This window comes from Rhinopithecus bieti, unplaced genomic scaffold, assembly GCF_001698545.2.
Source record: "Rhinopithecus bieti isolate Rb0 unplaced genomic scaffold, ASM169854v2 scaffold_51152, whole genome shotgun sequence".
In the NCBI taxonomy this organism is placed as follows: Eukaryota; Metazoa; Chordata; class Mammalia; order Primates; family Cercopithecidae; genus Rhinopithecus; species Rhinopithecus bieti.
In genome coordinates, this window is record NW_016820554.1 from 432,449 (window position 1) to 452,410 (window position 19,962).

General features: G+C 32.0%; 1 protein-coding gene across 2 annotated transcripts in view; it reads left to right on the plus strand.

The window, feature by feature from the left end:
* The window catches only part of BRINP3 (BMP/retinoic acid inducible neural specific 3), a 406,727-nt gene that overhangs the window by 179,893 nt on the left and 206,872 nt on the right, over nt 1-19,962 (plus strand). For both annotated transcript variants that reach the window (XM_017859821.1, XM_017859820.1), the window contains exon 3: nt 17,997-18,187. In XM_017859821.1, coding sequence (XP_017715310.1) covers nt 17,997-18,187 — 191 coding nt within the window. The remainder of the gene's footprint in view (nt 1-17,996; nt 18,188-19,962) is intronic.

The window sequence follows — 19,962 nt, forward strand, 5'->3', positions numbered from 1 at the left end:
TGTGAAACCTTTTTTTTTTTCACTACTGTTTTCTAAAGTATTTTGACAGATTAAGTGAAAATTATAACACTATTTAAATTGTTCAAAAGGAATTTAGAGGAAATATTAAACACAATTATATTATAAATGGGAGAGATAAAATGAAGTAAAGGGAAGGAAGGTTTCTATGGGCACTGGTAAAATACTGACCCCAGTGAACTGTGATAAGTAAAGCCATCAATAAAATACATACAAAGAGATATAATCAACATTAGTATAGATATATAAAAATGGAATTTTAAAACCTGTTCAAGTAACTCAAGAGGATAGGAAAAAAGAGAAAGAGAATGGAAAACAGAAACAAAAGAAAGCATTGTACTTAAGTTTTATAATGTTAATCATTACTTTAAGTAGAGATGGTATACATACACTAATTAAAATACAGACATTGGTGGAATAGATCAAGAAAACATAGCTCCTATGTAAGCTGTCTATGAAGAAAACACACCTCAAATATAACAATATAGGTTAGGTAGAAGTAAAGAATGGAAAATAACATAATAGACAAACATTAATTTGAGAAAAAGAAGTAGTGACTATATTAGCATAAGCAGAATTCAGAGCAAAGAAATCTACCAGAGACAGTTGCTTACTATAATGATAAAGAATTAATACAACATGAACACATATTAGCCTTAAATGTGCATGCACCAAACAACTGGGCTACAGGATATTGTAAGCAAAATTTAGTAGAATTGAAGGAAGAACTAAAATAATCCACAACTATAGATGGATATTTCAACACCTCTCTCGTCAGTTGCTGGAACAACTTGATGAAAAGTCAGCAAGGATATAGAAGAACACGACAATGTCAACAAACATGATCTAATCAATATATAGAACCCTTTAACCAAATACACAGACATTTTCAGGGCCCCTGGGTCACATTAAATAGAGCATATTAAGAGTCATGAGACAAATCTCAACTAATTATGATCACACAGAGTATATTCTATGACCATAATTGAAGCATTCAAGAAAGCAACACCAGAATGACAAGGGAATTTCCAAACACTTGGAAACAAACCACACACTTTGAAACATACTATAGGTTAAAGACAAAGTCCCAAGACAAATTTTAAAAAGACCCAGAACTTAGTGAAAATGAAAACACCAAGTATCAAAAATTGTGGAACATGATTTAGGCAGTACTGAGAGAGAAATGTATAGCGTAAAAAACTTACATATACAAAAGAAAAAAAATCAAACCAATAATATGATACCTCCTCAAAGATCTTTAAAAAGAGAAAAATTAACCCACACAAATGAAGAAAACATAAAGATAATAGCAAAATCAATGAAGTTGAAAAGAGAAACAGTAGATTAAATCAATGCAACAAAACTTAGTTCTTTGAAAATAACAGCAATAAAAATAAAATTGGCAATATTCTAGCAAGAAAAAACGAGAGTAGACAAATTACCAAAGTCAGAACTCTAACAGTAGTTATCACCACACAACTCATGGATATAAAGAATTAATTAAGAGGATACTAAGGAATACTGTGAAAACTCTACATATGTATATTTGACTCAAATTAAGCTGACCAATTTCTTAAAAAGCACAAACAACCACAAATTATATCATTGACTAGCTTTAAAATTCTTAAATACATTGTGGTTATAATTTTTAAAACTCCAAATAAATCTTCAGGCCCAGATGATTTCACTGGAAAATTCTAACAAATATTTGAATAAGAATTAACACTAATTTTACAGATTATTTCCCAGGAAACAACACTTCCAGTTCATTTTTTTTTCTCAATCTATTGCTACCCTGATACCAAACCAGAAGAAAAAGCATGCATACACACACCTACCCTGATACCAAACCAGAAGAAAAAGCATGCATACACACACATGTACACACACACACACATGAGAAAACAGAATTCAGCTATATATAAAAGGAATTACACGTCATGACCAAGTGGAGTTTCTTCTAGCATTGTGAATTTGGTTCAATATTTTAAAATTAGTATAATCCATAATACGAACAGGGTAAAGAAGAAAAAATAAAATGATCATACCAGTTGTTCCAGAAAAAAAAAAAATAAAGCGTTTGGTGAAATTCAATGTTTATTTATGAGAAAAAATCTGAGAAAATAGGAATCAAGGAAAATTCCTCAACTTCATAAATTGGATCTATGAAATTCAACAGCTGACATTACACTTAGTGGCAAAAAATAGTGTGTTCCCATTAAGGTTGTAAACAAGGAGCTTTTCTCTTCCCAGTTTTCTTCTAGGAGTTTTATGATTTCAGTTCTTACATTTAAGTTTGTAACCTATTTTGAGTTATTTTTTGTATATCGTATGAGACAAAGGTCCAATTTTATACCTTCACTTATGGATATCCAGTTTTCTCAACACTGTTTATTTTCCAATTGTGTGTTCTTGTCACCATTGTCAAAAATTAGATGACCATATATGGATAGGTTTATTTCTGGCCTCTCTATTCTGTGTCTTGTTATGCAAATATCATATTATTTTTATTACTGTAATTTGTAATATAGTTTGAAATCAGGAAGTGTAATGTCTCCAGCTTTGCTTTTTTTTTTTTTAATATTGTTTCATCTATTTGAAGTCCTTTTTGATTTTATATAAATTTTAGGATTCTCTTTTCTACTTATGTGAAAATGCTATTGGAATTTTACAGGAAATGCATTAATCTGTGGATTATTTTGGGTAGCATGGGCATTTCAACAATATAAATTCTTGTAATTCATAAACATGGGATACTTTTTCATTTATTTATGTGCTCTTCAGTTTATTTCATCAGTGCCTTCTGATTTCCAATGTACAAGATTTTCACTTATTTGGGTAAATTTACTCCTAAGCCTTTTTATTCTTATTTATGCTGTTGTAAATGGGGCTGTTTTCTTAAACTCTTTTGTGGATAGTCCTTTCTTAGTGTATAGGAATGTTACTGATTTTTGTATGTTGAGTTTGTATCCTACAACTTCTCTGACTTTATTTTTTGGTTTAGTGGCATCTTTAGGGTTGTCTTTGCAATAAGATAACGTCATCTGCAATAGAGACAATTTAGGTTCCTTTCAAGTTTGGATGTATTTGATTTATTTTTCTTGCCTAAATGCTCTGGCTAGAATTTCCAGTACTATGCTGAATAGTGGTGAGTGTAGGCAGCCTTGTGTTGTTCCTGATCTGAAAAAGGAAAAGCTTGTCATTTGTCATCATTGAGTATGTTAGCTGTAAGACTGTCATATATAGTCCATATTCTATTGAGGTGCACTTTTTCTATACCTAATATGTTGAGAGATTTTATCATAAAAGAATGTTGAATTTTGTCAAACCCTTTTCTGCATCTATTGATATAATCATAGTGATTTTATCCTTCATTCTGTTAATGTTATGGATCATATTTGTTATCCATGTATATATCGAATCATCCTTACATCCCATGATTTTTTTTTAATTTTAGTTTTGTGGGTACATCCTTGTGATATTAAAATTTAAATATAACATGAAACTGTAAAACTTCAAGAATAAAATATAGGGGAAAATATCCTTAAAACTGGTTTTGGCTATAATTTTTTAAATATAATACCAAAAGCTCAGATACCAAAAAAAAAAAAAAAAAAAAAAAAAAAAAAAAAAAAANTATTGATATAATCATAGTGATTTTATCCTTCATTCTGTTAATGTTATGGATCATATTTGTTATCCATGTATATATCGAATCATCCTTACATCCCATGATTTTTTTTTAATTTTTAGTTTTTGTGGGTACATCCTTGTGATATTAAAAATTTAAATATAACATGAAACTGTAAAACTTCAAGAATAAAATATAGGGGAAAATATCCTTAAAACTGGTTTTGGCTATAATTTTTTAAATATAATACCAAAAGCTCAGATACCAAAAAAAAAAAAAAAAAAAAAAAAAAAAAAAAAAAAAAAAAAAAAAAGACAAATGAGGAGCCAGATCATGATGGCCAATTAGAACTTCCTAAAGATTGTTGCCTTGCAGGAATATTACATTGAATAACTATACACATTAAAAAGCACATTCAAAAGAGCAAAATTAATCACAGTGCCTGATGTTGGTATCATAACCAAAAGAGAGAAATTGAAGACTGTAGAAAGGACAGTACCACATTGTCTAAACCACCCCTTCCTGCTACCAGGCAGAGCTGTGTGGAGAGAGGAACTGGCTGTTTGGGGAGGGAAAGGAAAGGGAGTGTGGGAATTTGCATTGAAACTTAGTGCTGGCCCTGCCACAGTGGAACGCAAAGCAGGGCAGGGCCCTCATAGTCCTTGATTCTAGACTGGTGCCCACAGAAGGAGCATTTAGACCTCTGCACTAGAGAGGAATCTGCCACCCAAGTAGCAGCAACCTGAGTCCCAGCCTGCTTCACCACTAGCTGACTACAGTGGACTCGGGTCCCCAGTAAATTTCAGTAGCAGGTAGGCTGTAGTGACCGTGGTTTTGGGCAAGTCCCAGTACTGCACTGGTCTGGGTGGATGATGGCTTAGGGAGAAACCCAACATCATGTAAGTTGTGGCATCCATTAGACTGCCCACGTCACTCCTTTCCCAACCTCAGGCAGTGCAGTGTGGAGAGAGTATCTCTATGTTGGGGAAAGAAGAGGAAACAGTATGGGGGACTTTGCCTAAGAGCCAAGTACCAACTCCGCAACGTAAAACAACAAAGGACAGAACCAAGTGAGCGGCTTAACACTTCTAAATCCATCCTGGGGCAGAAGACAATCCACCATCCTGGCAGAACAAACCCAAATTCCGGCCCTCTTCTCTACTGGCTGGTCTTTTCCAAGTTCAGGTTGGAGCGTTGGTGAGCTAGCAGTTTGCAAGACTTACAGCAAACCTAGACTCAGGGCACCCTTTAGTGCTAAAATGCCAAGAGCGACCACAGGCTTATGGAGCTCAACAGGCAATCCCCTTTAAACTACTGGAAGACTCTCTGAAGAAGTACAGGTACAAACAAGGCAAGACTGAAATAAATACCTAATTTTTCAATGCCTAGGTATTGATGCATGCCTTCAGGCATCCAAAATATTCAAGGAAATATAACCTAACAAAATTGATTAAATAAAGTGCTAGTCACCAAACCTGGAGAGGTAAGGTTTAACTTCTCATCCAGGAACTGAAAATAGCTGTTTTGTGGGCCAGGTGAAGTGGCTCATGTCTGTAATTCCAGCTCTTTCAGAGGCCAAGGCAGGAGGATCACTTGAGCCCAAGAGTTCACTAACTCTTTTGTTGCATGGGCAACAAAGTAGACCCTATCTCTATAAAAAATTAGTCAGGCATGGTAACACATGCCTGGAGTCTCAACTACTCAGGAGGCAGAGCTGGGAGGATCACTTGAGATGTGGGAAATTGAGTCTGCAGTGAGCCATGATTGTGCAACTGCACTCTAGTCTGGGCAACAGACTGAGACTCTGTCTCAAAAAAAAAAAAACAAAAAAACAAAAAAACAAAACAAAACAAACAAACAAACAAAAAAAGTTATTTTGAGGTACTTGTGATAGCTATAAGATGTTTTTCGTAAAATTAATGACAACCACAAAGATAAAACCTATAATAGATACTCTAAAAGTAAAACTTAAGGAATTAATAATACCACCAGAGAAAATAACCAGAAAGGAAACAGTAAGAAGTGAAGAAAGGAAGAGAGGAGTTACAAAACATTTAGTAACAAAATGGCAGTATCAAGTCCTTACCTACCAATAACAATACTGAATATAAATGGACTAAATTGTCCAACTAAAATTTAGTGGCTGAATGAATTAAAAAAGAACAAAAAACTAAACTCGACTGTGTGTTGCCTACAAACAATCCACTTTGCCTATAAAAACACACATGGATTGAAATTGAAGAGGTGGAACTATGTATTCCATGAAATGAAAATGAAAACCAAAAAAGAGCAGGAGTAGCTATGCTTACATTATATATAATAGACATTAAATCAAAACTATAAAACAGAGAAAATTTCACAGTATAATGATAAAAGCATCAATTCAGTAACAGGATATAACAATAGTAAATGTATGTGTACTAAGACCACAACACCCAAATATGTAAAGCAAACATTAATAGATCTCAAGGGAAAGATACACTTCAATGCAATAATAGTAGGGGACTTCAAAACCCCATTTTCAGCAATGTTTACATTATTTAGGCAGAAAACCAACAAAGAAACATCAAAGTTAAACGATGCTCTAGACTAAATGGATAAAGCTGACATTTCCAGAACATTTCTCTCAACTGCTGCAGAATAAACAGTCTTCTCATCAACACATGGGATATCTTCAGGATAGATGATATATAAGGACACAAAACAATTTCAAGAGATTCAAAAAAGTTGAAATCATATCAAGTATCTTTTCTGACCATAATGGACTAAAACTAGAAGTCAGTTAAGTAAGAGGAATGATGGAAACTGTACAAATACCTGGGAATAAAACAACATGCTACTGAATGACTTAGGTATCAATAAATAAATTAAAAAAGAAAAATTTAAAATGTCTTAAAATGCATAAAAAGGAAATCAAAACATGACAAAATGTATGGAATATAGATAAAGCAGGAATAAGAAGAATATCACAATAAATGCCTAAGACAACAACAACAAAAAGACTTCACATAAAAACTTAATGATGAACCCCAAGAAATGTAGAGAAGCAAACACAAACCAATCCCAAAATCAATAAAAGACAAGAAATAGTAAAGATTAGAGCAGAAATAAATGAAAGTGAGATTAAAATATTACAAAAGATCAACAAATCAAATATAATTTTTTAAAGATAAACAAAATAAATAATCATTTATGTAGTATAAGAACAAGAAGACACATATAAGTAAAATCAAAGATAAAAATGAGACATTACAATGAATAACACAAAAATACAAAAGATTGTTAGAGACTATTATGAATTCCTATATGCTAACAAATTGGAAAACTAGAAAAAATGGATACATTCTTGGAAAAATACAACTTACCTATATTGAATCACAAATTAAATGAAAACCTGAATAAACCAATAGTGAGTACAAAGATTAAAGAAGTACTAAAAATTCTCCCATCAAAAATAGACTTTACGTTTCTATTTATTTATTTATTTAGAGACAGGATCTTGCTCTGTCACCCAGGCTGAAGTGCAGTGGTGCAATCAGAGATCAAGGTAGACTAGACCTCCTGGGCTCAAGTGATTCTGCCTCCGCTTCTCAACCTCTTGAGTGGATAGGATTACAGGCAAATGCTACCAGAGCAAGCTTTTTTTTTTTTTTTTTTTTTTTGTAGAGAGACAAGCTATGTTGCCCATGCTTCTCTTGAACTCCTGGGCCCAAGCAATCCTCCAGCTTCAGCCTTCCAAAGTTTCAGGATTACAGGCATGAGCCACTGTGCTCAGCTGTCATTTTTTTTATTTTATATTTTTTCTTGTCATGTAGAGTGACTCTCCATAATAAGTTTTTCAGGTTCATCAGTATTTTAGGTTTGCTGATCACTTCCTTTTCAAGAATATAATATATGGCCATTAACTGTAATTGCCATGCTGTACAATGGACCTCTTGAACTTATTCCTTCTGTCATTTTGTATCATTTGGCCAGCATTTTCCAAAATCTCCCATGGCTCCATATCCCCATCCTCTGGTAGCTACCAGTCTACTCTCTCCTTTTATGGGATCAACTTTTTCAGATTTCACATATGAGAGAGGTCAAGCAGAATTTTTCCTTCTGTACCTGGCTTATTTCATTTAACATAATGTCCTCCAGGTTCATCCATGTTGCCACAAATGACATTATTTCATTCTTTATTATGGCTGATAAGTACTCTATTGTGTACATATACCACCTTTTAAAATCTGTTCTTTTGCTAATGGACACAGGTTGATTCTATGCTTTGGCTATTGTGAATTATGCTGCAATAAACATGGAAGTGCATATATCTCTTCAACATATAAATAAGTATATATATCCAGTAGTGGGATTACCAAATCATATGGTAGTTCTATTTTTATTTTTTGAGAAATATCCAAACTGTTCTCCACAATGGCTGTTTTCATTCACATTCTCACCAGGTGTGTTCAAGGGTTATCTTTTTTCCACATCCTTGCCAAAATTTGTTTACTTTTGTTTTTTTAATTATAACTATTCTAGCCGGAGTGAAGTGATATCTCATTGCGGTTTCAATTTGCATTTCCCTGATGATTAGTGATTCTGAATACTTTTTATTAAAATGGCGGCCATTTCTAGATCTTTTTTTGAGAAATATCTATTCAGGTCCTTCGTTCATTTTCAAATCAGGGTATTTTTATTTGTTGTATTTTTTATTATTTATTTATTTTAGTATCTTATATGTTTGGTATATTAACCCCTTATTTTCTCCCATTCTGTATATTGTCTTTTCATTCTGTTGTTTCCTTTGTTGTTTGGAAGCTTTTAACTTTGTTGTAATCCAGTACATCTATTTACGCATTTGTTGCCTGTGCTTGTATTCTCTGCACCCTGAGCTCAGAGTTTAGACTATACTATATCACCTATTAAAGTAATTGATTATAAACTTCTTTAATCATTCACTTCCTACAATTCCTCTTTCAAGAAATGTGAAATGGTCTCAAAGGCCATTTAAGTCCTTCTACCATGTAGAGGTTTACATTCTCTGTTTCCTGGGTGGCTAGTCAGGACAATAAATGATTAATCTATGCTTGGCTTTTTGCTTCTGTTTGATATATATTACTATTTCTCACATTCCTCCCCATTTAATGAATAAACTTCTCTCAACCTCATCTGTTTCTTCTCTTTCCTCTCCCTCTCTATGCTCGATATCTTTCCCTGTCTCTCCCGTACACCCTCCATGCTTCCCACACAAATATACACACACACACACACTCTCACAGATATACATTACCAGTAATAACCACCTTTCAATCAAAGTTGCTATCTATCTGTAAAGGAGTTAATGTTATTAGGTTTGAGGTCTGACTCCCTGGATTTAAATTCTTGCTAGGTATACAGCCTCGGATAATTTATTTCTAACAATCTTCTCTCATTTATCAAAAGGGGATAAAAAGAGCACACGTCTCAGTGCAATAGTTTAAAATTCATAGGTTGATCGCTTAGAAACAAGTCTAATTAAATTATCATTTCAATTTCAATGATTAGGTAAAAGTTATCTGCCAGAAGATGTTTAATGATCACTAGTATGAAAGTTGTTTTTTGCCTGTCAAATGTATAAACTTATTGACTGCTAATCAGTGAAAAATTACATTTTAAAGTTTATAGGAGAAAAGTAGTCAAATATATTTATTTTTCCCATAAAAGATGAAAACCGAACGTGTCTATATCAATGTGCTTCCACTGCCTTATGGCTGGCACAGATAAGATAAATTAAAAATATTCTTATATTTGAAATATCTGGATTGCTCTTCTCAAAGTGTATTAACTGTAAGATGCTTGGAGTACCACAACTATACATTTTACTGCCCTAGCAGGAAATGGTAGCATATTTCTAAACTTCCCAACATATATTTTAGATATCAGTGGAAGTAGGTTTTTACATATGATTAGTGCTTCTCAGTTTAGAGCAAATAGTTAACTTTTAATTTGTCCTAGTCACATGAACCCTCAAAGATGATAAATGAGAAATATATTCCTCTACTGAGCTTGATTTTCTGTGAACTTTAGTCAGGGTGTATACTAACAAGTAGAAAACCTCATTCTTTTTCATACTTAGGTGGCTATTTCATTTTAGCTCACATGAGAATATTTACTCATTTCGTGATTCCGAGTGTATTTAGTGAGTGACTACTATGAGTCATTCATTTGAGTCTTAAAAATACAATGGTTATAAGAAGAAATAATTCACATCTACATGAAACATGAATCAAAGAGTGACACAACCAAGTTGACAGAAGGAAAAGAAAATTGTGCCATATAACAGGAGGACCTGAATTAATTGGAGACAGGTATGGTAGAGCAGAAAAGACGGCAGTTCCCACATATTATTATTATCTTTGAAGTTCATATAAAGCAGGTAATATTTAAGAAGTTTATATTATATAAATCCCCGAAAGGAGATGGTAATACTAAGTGCTTTCTAGATAACAAGTCTCAATTTATAATCCATACAAGACAGTGATATCCAGAGAAAGATGAAATTACCAGGTGATATTTTATAAAGTGTTTGTGTGTAAAATTGTATTCTAACCATCAAGCCTGATTCAAACCGAAAGGTTATAATTTGGGGAATAAAAAATTTACACCTTGTAAACTTAAGTTTATACTTTTTCTGAAAACATATTTTGTCATAAAGTACCATATTCAGTCTCCCTATTCGATGTATATATGAAAGACATAAAATTAAGAGCATGTTGAAATAAATCATTTGTATATTAAAGCCTATGACCTGCAGCAACACATTTTCATTTGCCTCAACTATGTGGGAAAATATAATATTTTAAAAGGAATTATCTTTAAGACATTTTAAGACATATTTCAGGAAAAATATACATTCTACTGAATTGGGTTATTATTCAAAACTCATCTTTATTATGAAAAAAAATTATTGAAAGATGGGCAATTTATATTTATTGTCACTAAAATGCAGTTATTCTTTAAAACAATTCTTCATTTTGACTTCTTCATGTAACTTGAAATGAAGCAATACCTGAAGTTGTAATTTATTGTAAGCTCAGATATATAATTGGTTAGTTACCTTCACATAATCCATGATTTAAAAATCTTTGACCCAATGTTTAAGGTAGATGTGGTATCATTATAAAGAAATCTCAGAGGAAATACTGCTTATATGATTGAAGAAATTCTCAGCAAACATTATTTTTTCATTAACAGATATCTATTTCCCATTTACCTATCTTTATGAGCATTTAACTTATTACTCTTTACCTGAAACAACAATGGTGATGTGCATAGTCTTTGAGTGATTTTATTTATAAATTCTCTTGTAAATTTTTACTTATTAATTCTATAAAATTTCATTACCTTAATCAGTAATATTTATGTATTTTAAAATTAACATCCTGGCACGAAAACCCACTTCACAAATTTACATGTACCAAAAATTACTAAGAAGTAATCCATGTTTTCTGTACCTCTGTAGTTAAGTTTTACACATTTTACCTCAAAATGTCCCCAGTATCAGTTTTATTATACCTATGATCATAGATGTGGTGTGTTTACACCACTGAGGTTATGAACATGCAAAAATACAGAAAGCTTTACATTTTGTGAATTAAATTGGTGAGGATAGGATTTGAAACTTCAGCAGTTTCACTCCTAATTTCATTTCCTTTTAAAAATTAAAATTCCCTAGCTAAAATAATAAAATGTATTTATGAATGCAATTTTTTTCATGTATTAATGAAGATAATGAATTACTTCTGTAACTATAAATGCTAAAATAAAATAAGTCAGTGTTTCTCTTTTTATCAGAAAAAAACAGACTAAGTATTTTATTTTATTTTATCTCAGATATGTCTGTGCCTCTTGGCTTGTCTACACTGATCAATAGCTACCTAATCTGTATTATTATATGAATGTAATTAAGCAGTAATTTTGATAACTTGATATAATATTTGTAATAAAAAACTATACTATCAAACTTTAGAAAGCAAAATTTAAGCAAAAGTCTTACATATTTTACTTTATTCAAATGAGAAGATCATTAACAGCATGTTTGTATATTTTTACACAAAATTTTGCTAAGAAGTGTTCAAAATGTGATTTAATTTAAACAAGCATAATCAATTTCTATATTATCATATATACTTGCGTCTATGTTGTATTTCTCTTAAAGTTTCATAAAACCCTATTAAGCAATGAAAGTGATTTAAAACTATGTAACATAAATTAAATTATTTTCAGTAATTTCAGAGTCCTAAAATTATAACATATTTTAAGAATTTGAAGTGTGCATAATCAGCCATAAACCGGAAAATCCTTTAACACTTTCTCAGTAGCCCCATCTTCATCTTTTTTATTTCAATGATAGTCATGAGGTTACAACTACTATTAATTCTTATTGTTCTACTGACATGGCCGTTGTTTTTATTGCAGTCATGCTAATTGTCTTCTGTAGTCTACTTTGAGTTTGGCAGCTTTTTCAAAATACAACAGTCATTAATCAGTGCTTCTCAGAAATCCTACATGTAAATACTTTACATAAGTTATATTTATGATTGGACTTTTATCCCCAGTATTTTATTTGCATAGATTCATTCTGCTAAATTTCCAACATCATCTAAAATTTTTTCCCAAGCTTAAAAAAAAAATTAAACTCTAATACTATTAAATTTATTTTTTAAAAGTTTGATGTATCAAGGGGCTAAATGGAGAGTGGATTTTTTATCTTGCTAATTACTGAGCATTTAGCTGTTTTATAAACACTAGCTTCAGTGCTACAGGCATCCAGGCTATTTGAAACCTTTTCCTTTCACCAGCCTAATGGAAAACAGTGTCATTTGTGAGATGTTGAAGTTATATGGTAAGAATGTTTTTGTTTTTGTTTTTTGAGATGGAGTCTCGATCTGCTTCCCAGACTGGGGTGTAGTGGCACAATTTTGACTCACTGCAACCTCCACCCCCCGGGTCAAGCGATCCTCTTGCCTCAGCCTCCTGAGTAGCTGGGATTACAGGCACACACCATCACAGTTGGCTTTTTTTTTTTTTTCTTTTTTTTTTCTTTAAGTAGAGACAGGGTTTCACCATGTTGGCCAGGCTGATCTCAAACTCCTGACCACAAGGGATGCATCTGCCTCAGCCTCCCAAAGTGCTTGGATTACAGGCATGAACCACTGTGCCCAGCTGGTAAAATGCTTTTAAAATCAATTTTATATATCACAGTTACTCAATAAAATTATGGGAAGCCAATATTGGTATTAGTGCCATTTCTTAAGATCTGTATGATTTTACAGATGTAATTAGAATGTTATTGTTATTAAAGTTTGACAACTTAATTTATGATTTTTGTTTTGAATCTGTTCCCAGTAGACATGAATGCTTAGGTAATATATTTATTTTAAGATTCTGTTGTGTCTGAAAATTTTAATGGTTATTAATAAAATTACTAGCCAACAAATACAGTAATGTGAGAAGTAAGTAATAATAGCACTGAGGACGTTAGACAACTTCATTTAGTGGAAATTAGCAGTTAAAGGTAAATCTTTTCAGTTACTGCATCATCAGCTTTTGTCAATATATTTTGGGTTTCTTATTCATTGGTATTTAATACAAAATTTCTAATATGAACAGTGGCAAATTCTGTGTTTTGGGGAAACCAAATACATGTATGCACTTTTAAAGAAATCATGACAGTCAATATATTTTAAATATACTGAGTACATTTGTGTATTTGTATATATTTAAATGCTAATAAGAAAGGTTAATGGCAATGTGGCAATTATGTGACAGGCATTTAACTGAAATTTGATATGTCATTCTTATTTTCCAGCCTTTTTAATAAGCTGAGTAGGGATACAATTATAATAAACATTGTAGAAAAATAAATATTGTGTGGAAATACATAATAGATGATTGCACATCAGAATTTTTAGCAGGCAAACATACAACTCTAATAAACCAATAGAGGCTCCTTAGAGTATGCTCCCCAAAAATATTTTCAAAGTAATGTTCTGGTTAAACTGCTTATAGCCCATATGTGTGTTCCATAAAACAGTGGTGCCTTGAAAGGGACTGAGTTACATTAAACTCTAATGATTGTGCCTATTTAATTGAAAGACTTTCAAACGTTATGATGGGAAGATAGTTATGTTCTGTGAAGGTTCCAAGTTGAATACAACACTTAGTTAGATACAACAATGTTCTTATTTAATATAAACATAAAGCATCTGGATGAAATCCTGAGATGCCTTTAGGTAAAATGTTCTCATTATGATAATTACACCCAACAGCATGTTTTAATTCAGCACTCCATTGCTTTGTTTTCCAGCATTTAATGAATGCATGATCTAGTTGTAACTGAGGTAAACCTTATCTTCAGGAAACAAGGAAAAAAAAAATCCGCAGCCCTTAGGTTCCAATTTATATACAGACGTTAGCTCCTTATTACCTTCCTAATATTTCCCAGAGTCAAAAACTTTACATCAGTAATGATAAACTAGATTATATTACTAGAAAATAAGCAAATAAAATAATCCTATAATCTTTACTGGAGTGCAGTGGCATGATCTCGGTTCACTGCCATCTGTGCCTCCTGGGTTCAAATGATTCTCCCACCTCAGCCTCCCATAATCTTGATGACTTTATATGACAAAATTTATTTTCAGTTCATTCACTTGTTCATCCTGTTAAGCTTTAGGGATATATGTGGGCCATAGCTATTCTGATTATAGTTGCAAATCAACATCCCGGGCTTATGGACCAGGTTTTACATACATGCTCACAAATCTTCACCAAAGTAAGCCACATGGCCACAGTGACTTAAAATGTCATCAGTAAATGTCTTATCTTGTGTTCCAGAAAAAGTGACACTGGGAATTTTGATTCATATCTAATGTTTACTAGTTACAGTGTGGCTGTCCAGAGATGACTGTCTTTACTTAAAGTATTCATATCACCACTTCTTAGGATTATTTTGCTATTTTATCTCAGTTTCCAGCAACACTTTATAAAGATTGTAACAGTGATCATGTAGCACGACAATACAAACCAAATGTGGAGTGGAAATCAGAGCTCTCTTAGATTTCAATTTGAAATTTATGTTTTCTACACAAACTAACCTTGTTGGATATACACAATGGTGTGGTGTTTTGCGTTATGCTTTATATGAAAATATGGGGAGAATACTAGAAGATGAAGTTTCCTGAAATTAAGAAAATAATTTTCTTTAGTTATTAACAGTAACTATAATTACTTAGTTATTAAATTAGTTTTAGTTTGGCGATGTCCCCAGAGTTTGTTCTTCCTTTATGTTTTTTGCATGACCGATATAGTAGATTAATAGATGGGGTGGCAAAGTGTTTTATCATTTGAAATATTAGAAGGCGAAGTGAGACTACAAATTTAACATACTGAGTGAGTAAAAAGCACCTGATAGCTGAAGAAGGCTCTTTGGAAAGTTGTTCAGGAAGCCTTCTTAGGATCTTCAGAGAAAACATATCCAAAGTGAGCTGGATTAGGTCTATTCATATCAAAGAACAGTGATAAATGGGGTAGAGGAGTTGGGCTAACTAAGCTACTATACAATTGCATTTTTCTCAGAAAATACTCTAAAGCCTTTGCATTGCAATTTATTCATTCATATTTTATCTTTGTATAATCTTTGAGCCCTCGAGGTCATAGATTTTCTTATGTTCAACTGTATTGCCAGCAACATGCACAATAATATTAATTGATAATAAAGAGTAGACAATATTTTCTTCGAATAGCTGATTCTGTAGTATTATAGTCTTGTAAACTGATTTCATAAAATAAGTAATTTGTGTTAGTTGTTTTGTAATGTGTTTATTGTTCTTATTTGAGAGAGACAAAATGAAGAAAGTCATAAATACATCAGTTCAGAATAGATCATAGATTTATATTTGTATATTTACTAATTGTTAAAAAAGATAGAATTGCACTTTTGTAGCATGTATTTACTCTTTCAGCATTTTAGAAAATCTTTAGGAAAGCATGTATCGAAAATCTTTCAGCATTTTAGAAAGCATTTGTACAGGATACAAAATATTACCATTGAATCAATCATCTTGGATTTTTTAGTCTACTTATTTCACTTAGATTGTATCTTAATCTATGAATATATTTGAGTTAACAAATTTAGCACTGTAAACCACTGAAAAATGTATGTCACAGCTTTAAGGTAAAGTTGTGTTATTCCTTATTGATTAAATTACAAGCATTTTACAATAGCTAAAAAATTAAATGAGAGTAAGCTTATAAATTTTTGAATTAATGAGCAAATATTTTGATCATGGTATAAAAATATCTTCTTAGAAGTTTTGTATTACTATATATCTTGAGGTATATCATCAAATTTTAGGACTTAAATATTTTGTTTCAAATGATCTTTTTCAATGTTTAAATTTTTATTTATATATCATATAATATTATGCATTTTATATATTATACATGTACTATTATGTACCTACGCTTCAGATTTAAGTAACTTTATTATAGAAGTGAATAGCATAAAAATTTATTTATATCAACTTATAAAGATAACAAAGACATTTTTACTCAATTTTGAGGGAACGTTATAATAAATTCAGTCTATGAAAGCCCTATATTTACTGAAAAGATGGCGTTTTGATGAGATCTGAAAGGCAATATACCAAATTGTATATATCAGTGGTTTTATTCAAAGTATGGTCGTCAGAAGAGCAGCACTAGCATGTCTGTTAAAAATGCAGATTCTAACTCCTATCTAATACCTAATGAATCAGAATCTGCCGTGAAGTTTCCAGGTGATTCTGATAGGTACTGAAGTTTGAGAACCCGTGGTAGAAAAACGCTAATTAAAACTGTTTAGATGAGCTGATTCTTACAGGAAACAGCAAGAATTTCTCAAAGATGAAAGAACTTCTAATTTATGTTCAGGCCAAAGTCTTCCCTAGATTCAAAAGTGATTCTGATCATATAATTAGTAACAAAAATGAGTTGTTTGACTGTCAAATGTGTGCCACAAGTACTAAATATCCATAGTTAGAAACTGTCAGGGTCATGCCCCTTTGACCTGGAAGTATGTGCACTGTTCCTCATTATTCTGCATCAATCCTTTTCCTGCCTCCTTGCACCAAGCAATTTATTATTGTTATTTCACATATTGCCTAATTGTTGTCTCTGCAGAGTTACCCTCTCTGGCCATGTAATGTAAACTATGACCACACTTCATATAGTCATATTTCTCATCAGAGTGGTCTGTATGTGTATCTCTCAGTAAATATCGGAATTTAAAACTTTTAAAAATTAATTTTCTGTCTTTTTAAATTTATTCCTGAACATTTCTCCAAAAGGAGAAGGCTACTTTCAGAAATTCATCAGTAGATGAATTTCTTATCATGCACTGAGCCTGGCACATTGCAAGCATTTTTTTGGAGAAAAATATAAATAAATATGGCACATGTATATAAAGTGTTTAATCAACACTTTATTTGATTATTTTATAAATACGAATTAACACACTTAAAGTATTAAGCCTAGTAAAGTGTTCTTCTCTGTGTGTGACATTTGAGAATTTTATTGGACCACTTCTCAGAAAAAAATTCAGACCCAGTTTACTGTAATTCTTTTCTAATTTATTATTAGGCTGATTTTATCTCAGTGTAAATATATAAATTCTTTTAAAAAAATGTATAAATCTTGTATAACCGTATCTTTCATTTTTTCTAACTTGGCCAAATTTATCTATAAAACCACTTCGCATCTTGAGAAACTGCAATAGCTGAATTTGGGTTTCCAAATATGTTGTAAACCATAATTATTTAAAATAAAAAAAAGAAGAAAACTGGCTTATCTTTTGATGATGTTTTTAAAGTGCTGTCGCTCCTTAATACCCCTGAGGATTTTTACGTTCTCACTCTAAAGTGAATAGAGAAAGGAAATCATTAGGGTGATGAATATAAATCATTCTTTTTTTTTAATATACCTTAGAAATCGAAAAAAAAATTACCTTAGTTATTTTGTTATTGTTTAGTAACTCTATATTCATAGTCTAGGCATAATAAAGTCATTTTTATGAATATATATTTTCTTGGGGAAAAAAATCTCGGTGGAAGCTGTTCACTTTAAGTGGCTTGTTTTTTCTTTACATGACTTGGTTTTAGAGTATTCACTCCAGTTAAATAAATTATAAATATTGCTTTTCCTACTCATAGCACACAACATAGTATTACAAGCAAGAGTAATTGTAATGTACTGACCCCAGCTAAACTACCAAGTGAACTTCTCAAATGAAAACATTCAGATAGATTACGCATTTATGAATAAAAATAAATTTGCTTTTCAGGGAGTTTGGCCGCTGGAAAGTAAATAACCTTGCAGTTGAGAGAAGAAATTTCCTTGGCTCTCCTCTGCCTCTTGCCCCTGAATTCTTCCGCAACATAAGACTTTTGGGACGTCGACCTACCCTTCAGCAAATCACAGAAAACCTTATCAAGAAATATGGGACACATTTCTTGCTATCTGCTACTCTGGGAGGTACGGCTCTTTGAACATATTTGTGCCTGTGTGTGCTTGTGCATAAAACTGTATAAATCACAGAAAAGTGTTAATTAATCCAGATAGCTACAGTATGAATAGTTATAGAACTCATTCATTCATTTACCCAACACATTTTGAGTGATTATTAAATGTCCCACACAGTGTTCACAACTGTGAAGCAGATGAATATTACTTAGTTTCTGCATGAAAGCTATTTACAATATAATAACATACACATATTTGACATAATTATTGCACTCTTAAGGTCATATGGAAACTTTTATTTGAAATACATGAATAATAAGCAGTCACAGGTGGGGTCATCAATTCTATTTATAGAGAGAAGGAAAGGTTTCTTGGAGTATGTGTTAAATAACTACAATTAAATTTTTAGCGCCATTTTAGTGTTTCTGATTGTAGTTGATACAGATTGTAGCTGGTACAGAAAAAGTGATAAACAAATAATTACGACGCATAAGAAAGTAGAAATGAATAAATGTCACTTTCTCGATCAATGTATACATTTGTAAAAATTAAGGAAGCTATTGTGTGATATGGTTAAATACTATTTAGCCATACAAATATGGCTTTTTCATAGTGATGTATGATTCAGCATTTTGAATATACTTAAATGACATTTTAGGAGATAATGTGTAATAAGCAAGATATGACATTTTCCTAAAATTAAAAAATATCCCAGATTTACATATATTTTTAATTTTATGTTTGATTTCAAATAGTGTCCCACAATTTCATTTAGAAATAGATGTTACTTTTTCTTATAATGAAGAACAGTGTACAAAATTCAATAGGAAAGCCACAAAAACAGTGAATCCTTGCTTTCTGTCAATTTCTTAATGAATTTACCAAAGATAGCCGGGCTGATTCACAGCAACGGTATGGTGCCACAAAGGGCAATTCGTTCATTTTTTAGCCTTAGAGGATGTCTTTCCTTAACCTGCCAGCCCAGTCTTTCAGCAAGTCATGTCAATTTTTTACACCAGTATATACCCCATCTCCAGCATCAAACTCTTTCCTCACCTCCTCTCCAGCATCTCTAGACCAAGACATCATCACTTTTTCTTTTTTCCTGCAATACTCCAATGGTCCTTTTTCCACACAGCTCTTTCAAAAACTTGAGTCAGTTCATATTCACTGTTTCAACTGAAACCTAGAACTGGCCACTTAAAATCAAATCTAAGCATCTCCCTATGATTTCTAAGACCTTACATCAATGATCTGATGGATGCTACCTTTAAACTCAGGCCTCTTCTCACCTCTTCCTCATGCTCTGTTTTTCAGTCACAGTCACAATGATGTTCACATTTTTCTACCTAAATGTTATTTTTCCAATGAGGCTTTTTCCTGACCACTTTCATCAGTAGTGCCCAGTGAACCCCATTGTTCTCCACTATTTCATGATCAAATTTGCATTTCTCACTGCATTTATTATTATGTGAAATTATTTTAATTATTTGGCTATTGGTTTATTATCTGTAGTTCTTGCGTATTTTCTTAAAAATAAGGGCCCTAGCTGTATTGTTCACCACTTCATCCCCATGGCTCTGATTGCACTTCATTTACACTAGGTTCTCATTAACTATTTGTTAAATGAATAAATAAGTAAAACTACACTTTCTTTGGAGACTGAGGTCATCCAAATCACTAGATATATGTAAACATTTATAATATAAACAGAGAATAATTGAGTTATAATTCAGGAATGATTCTGAATGAAAGCAAATCCAGAGAGCCAACTGGGTCAAATTCAC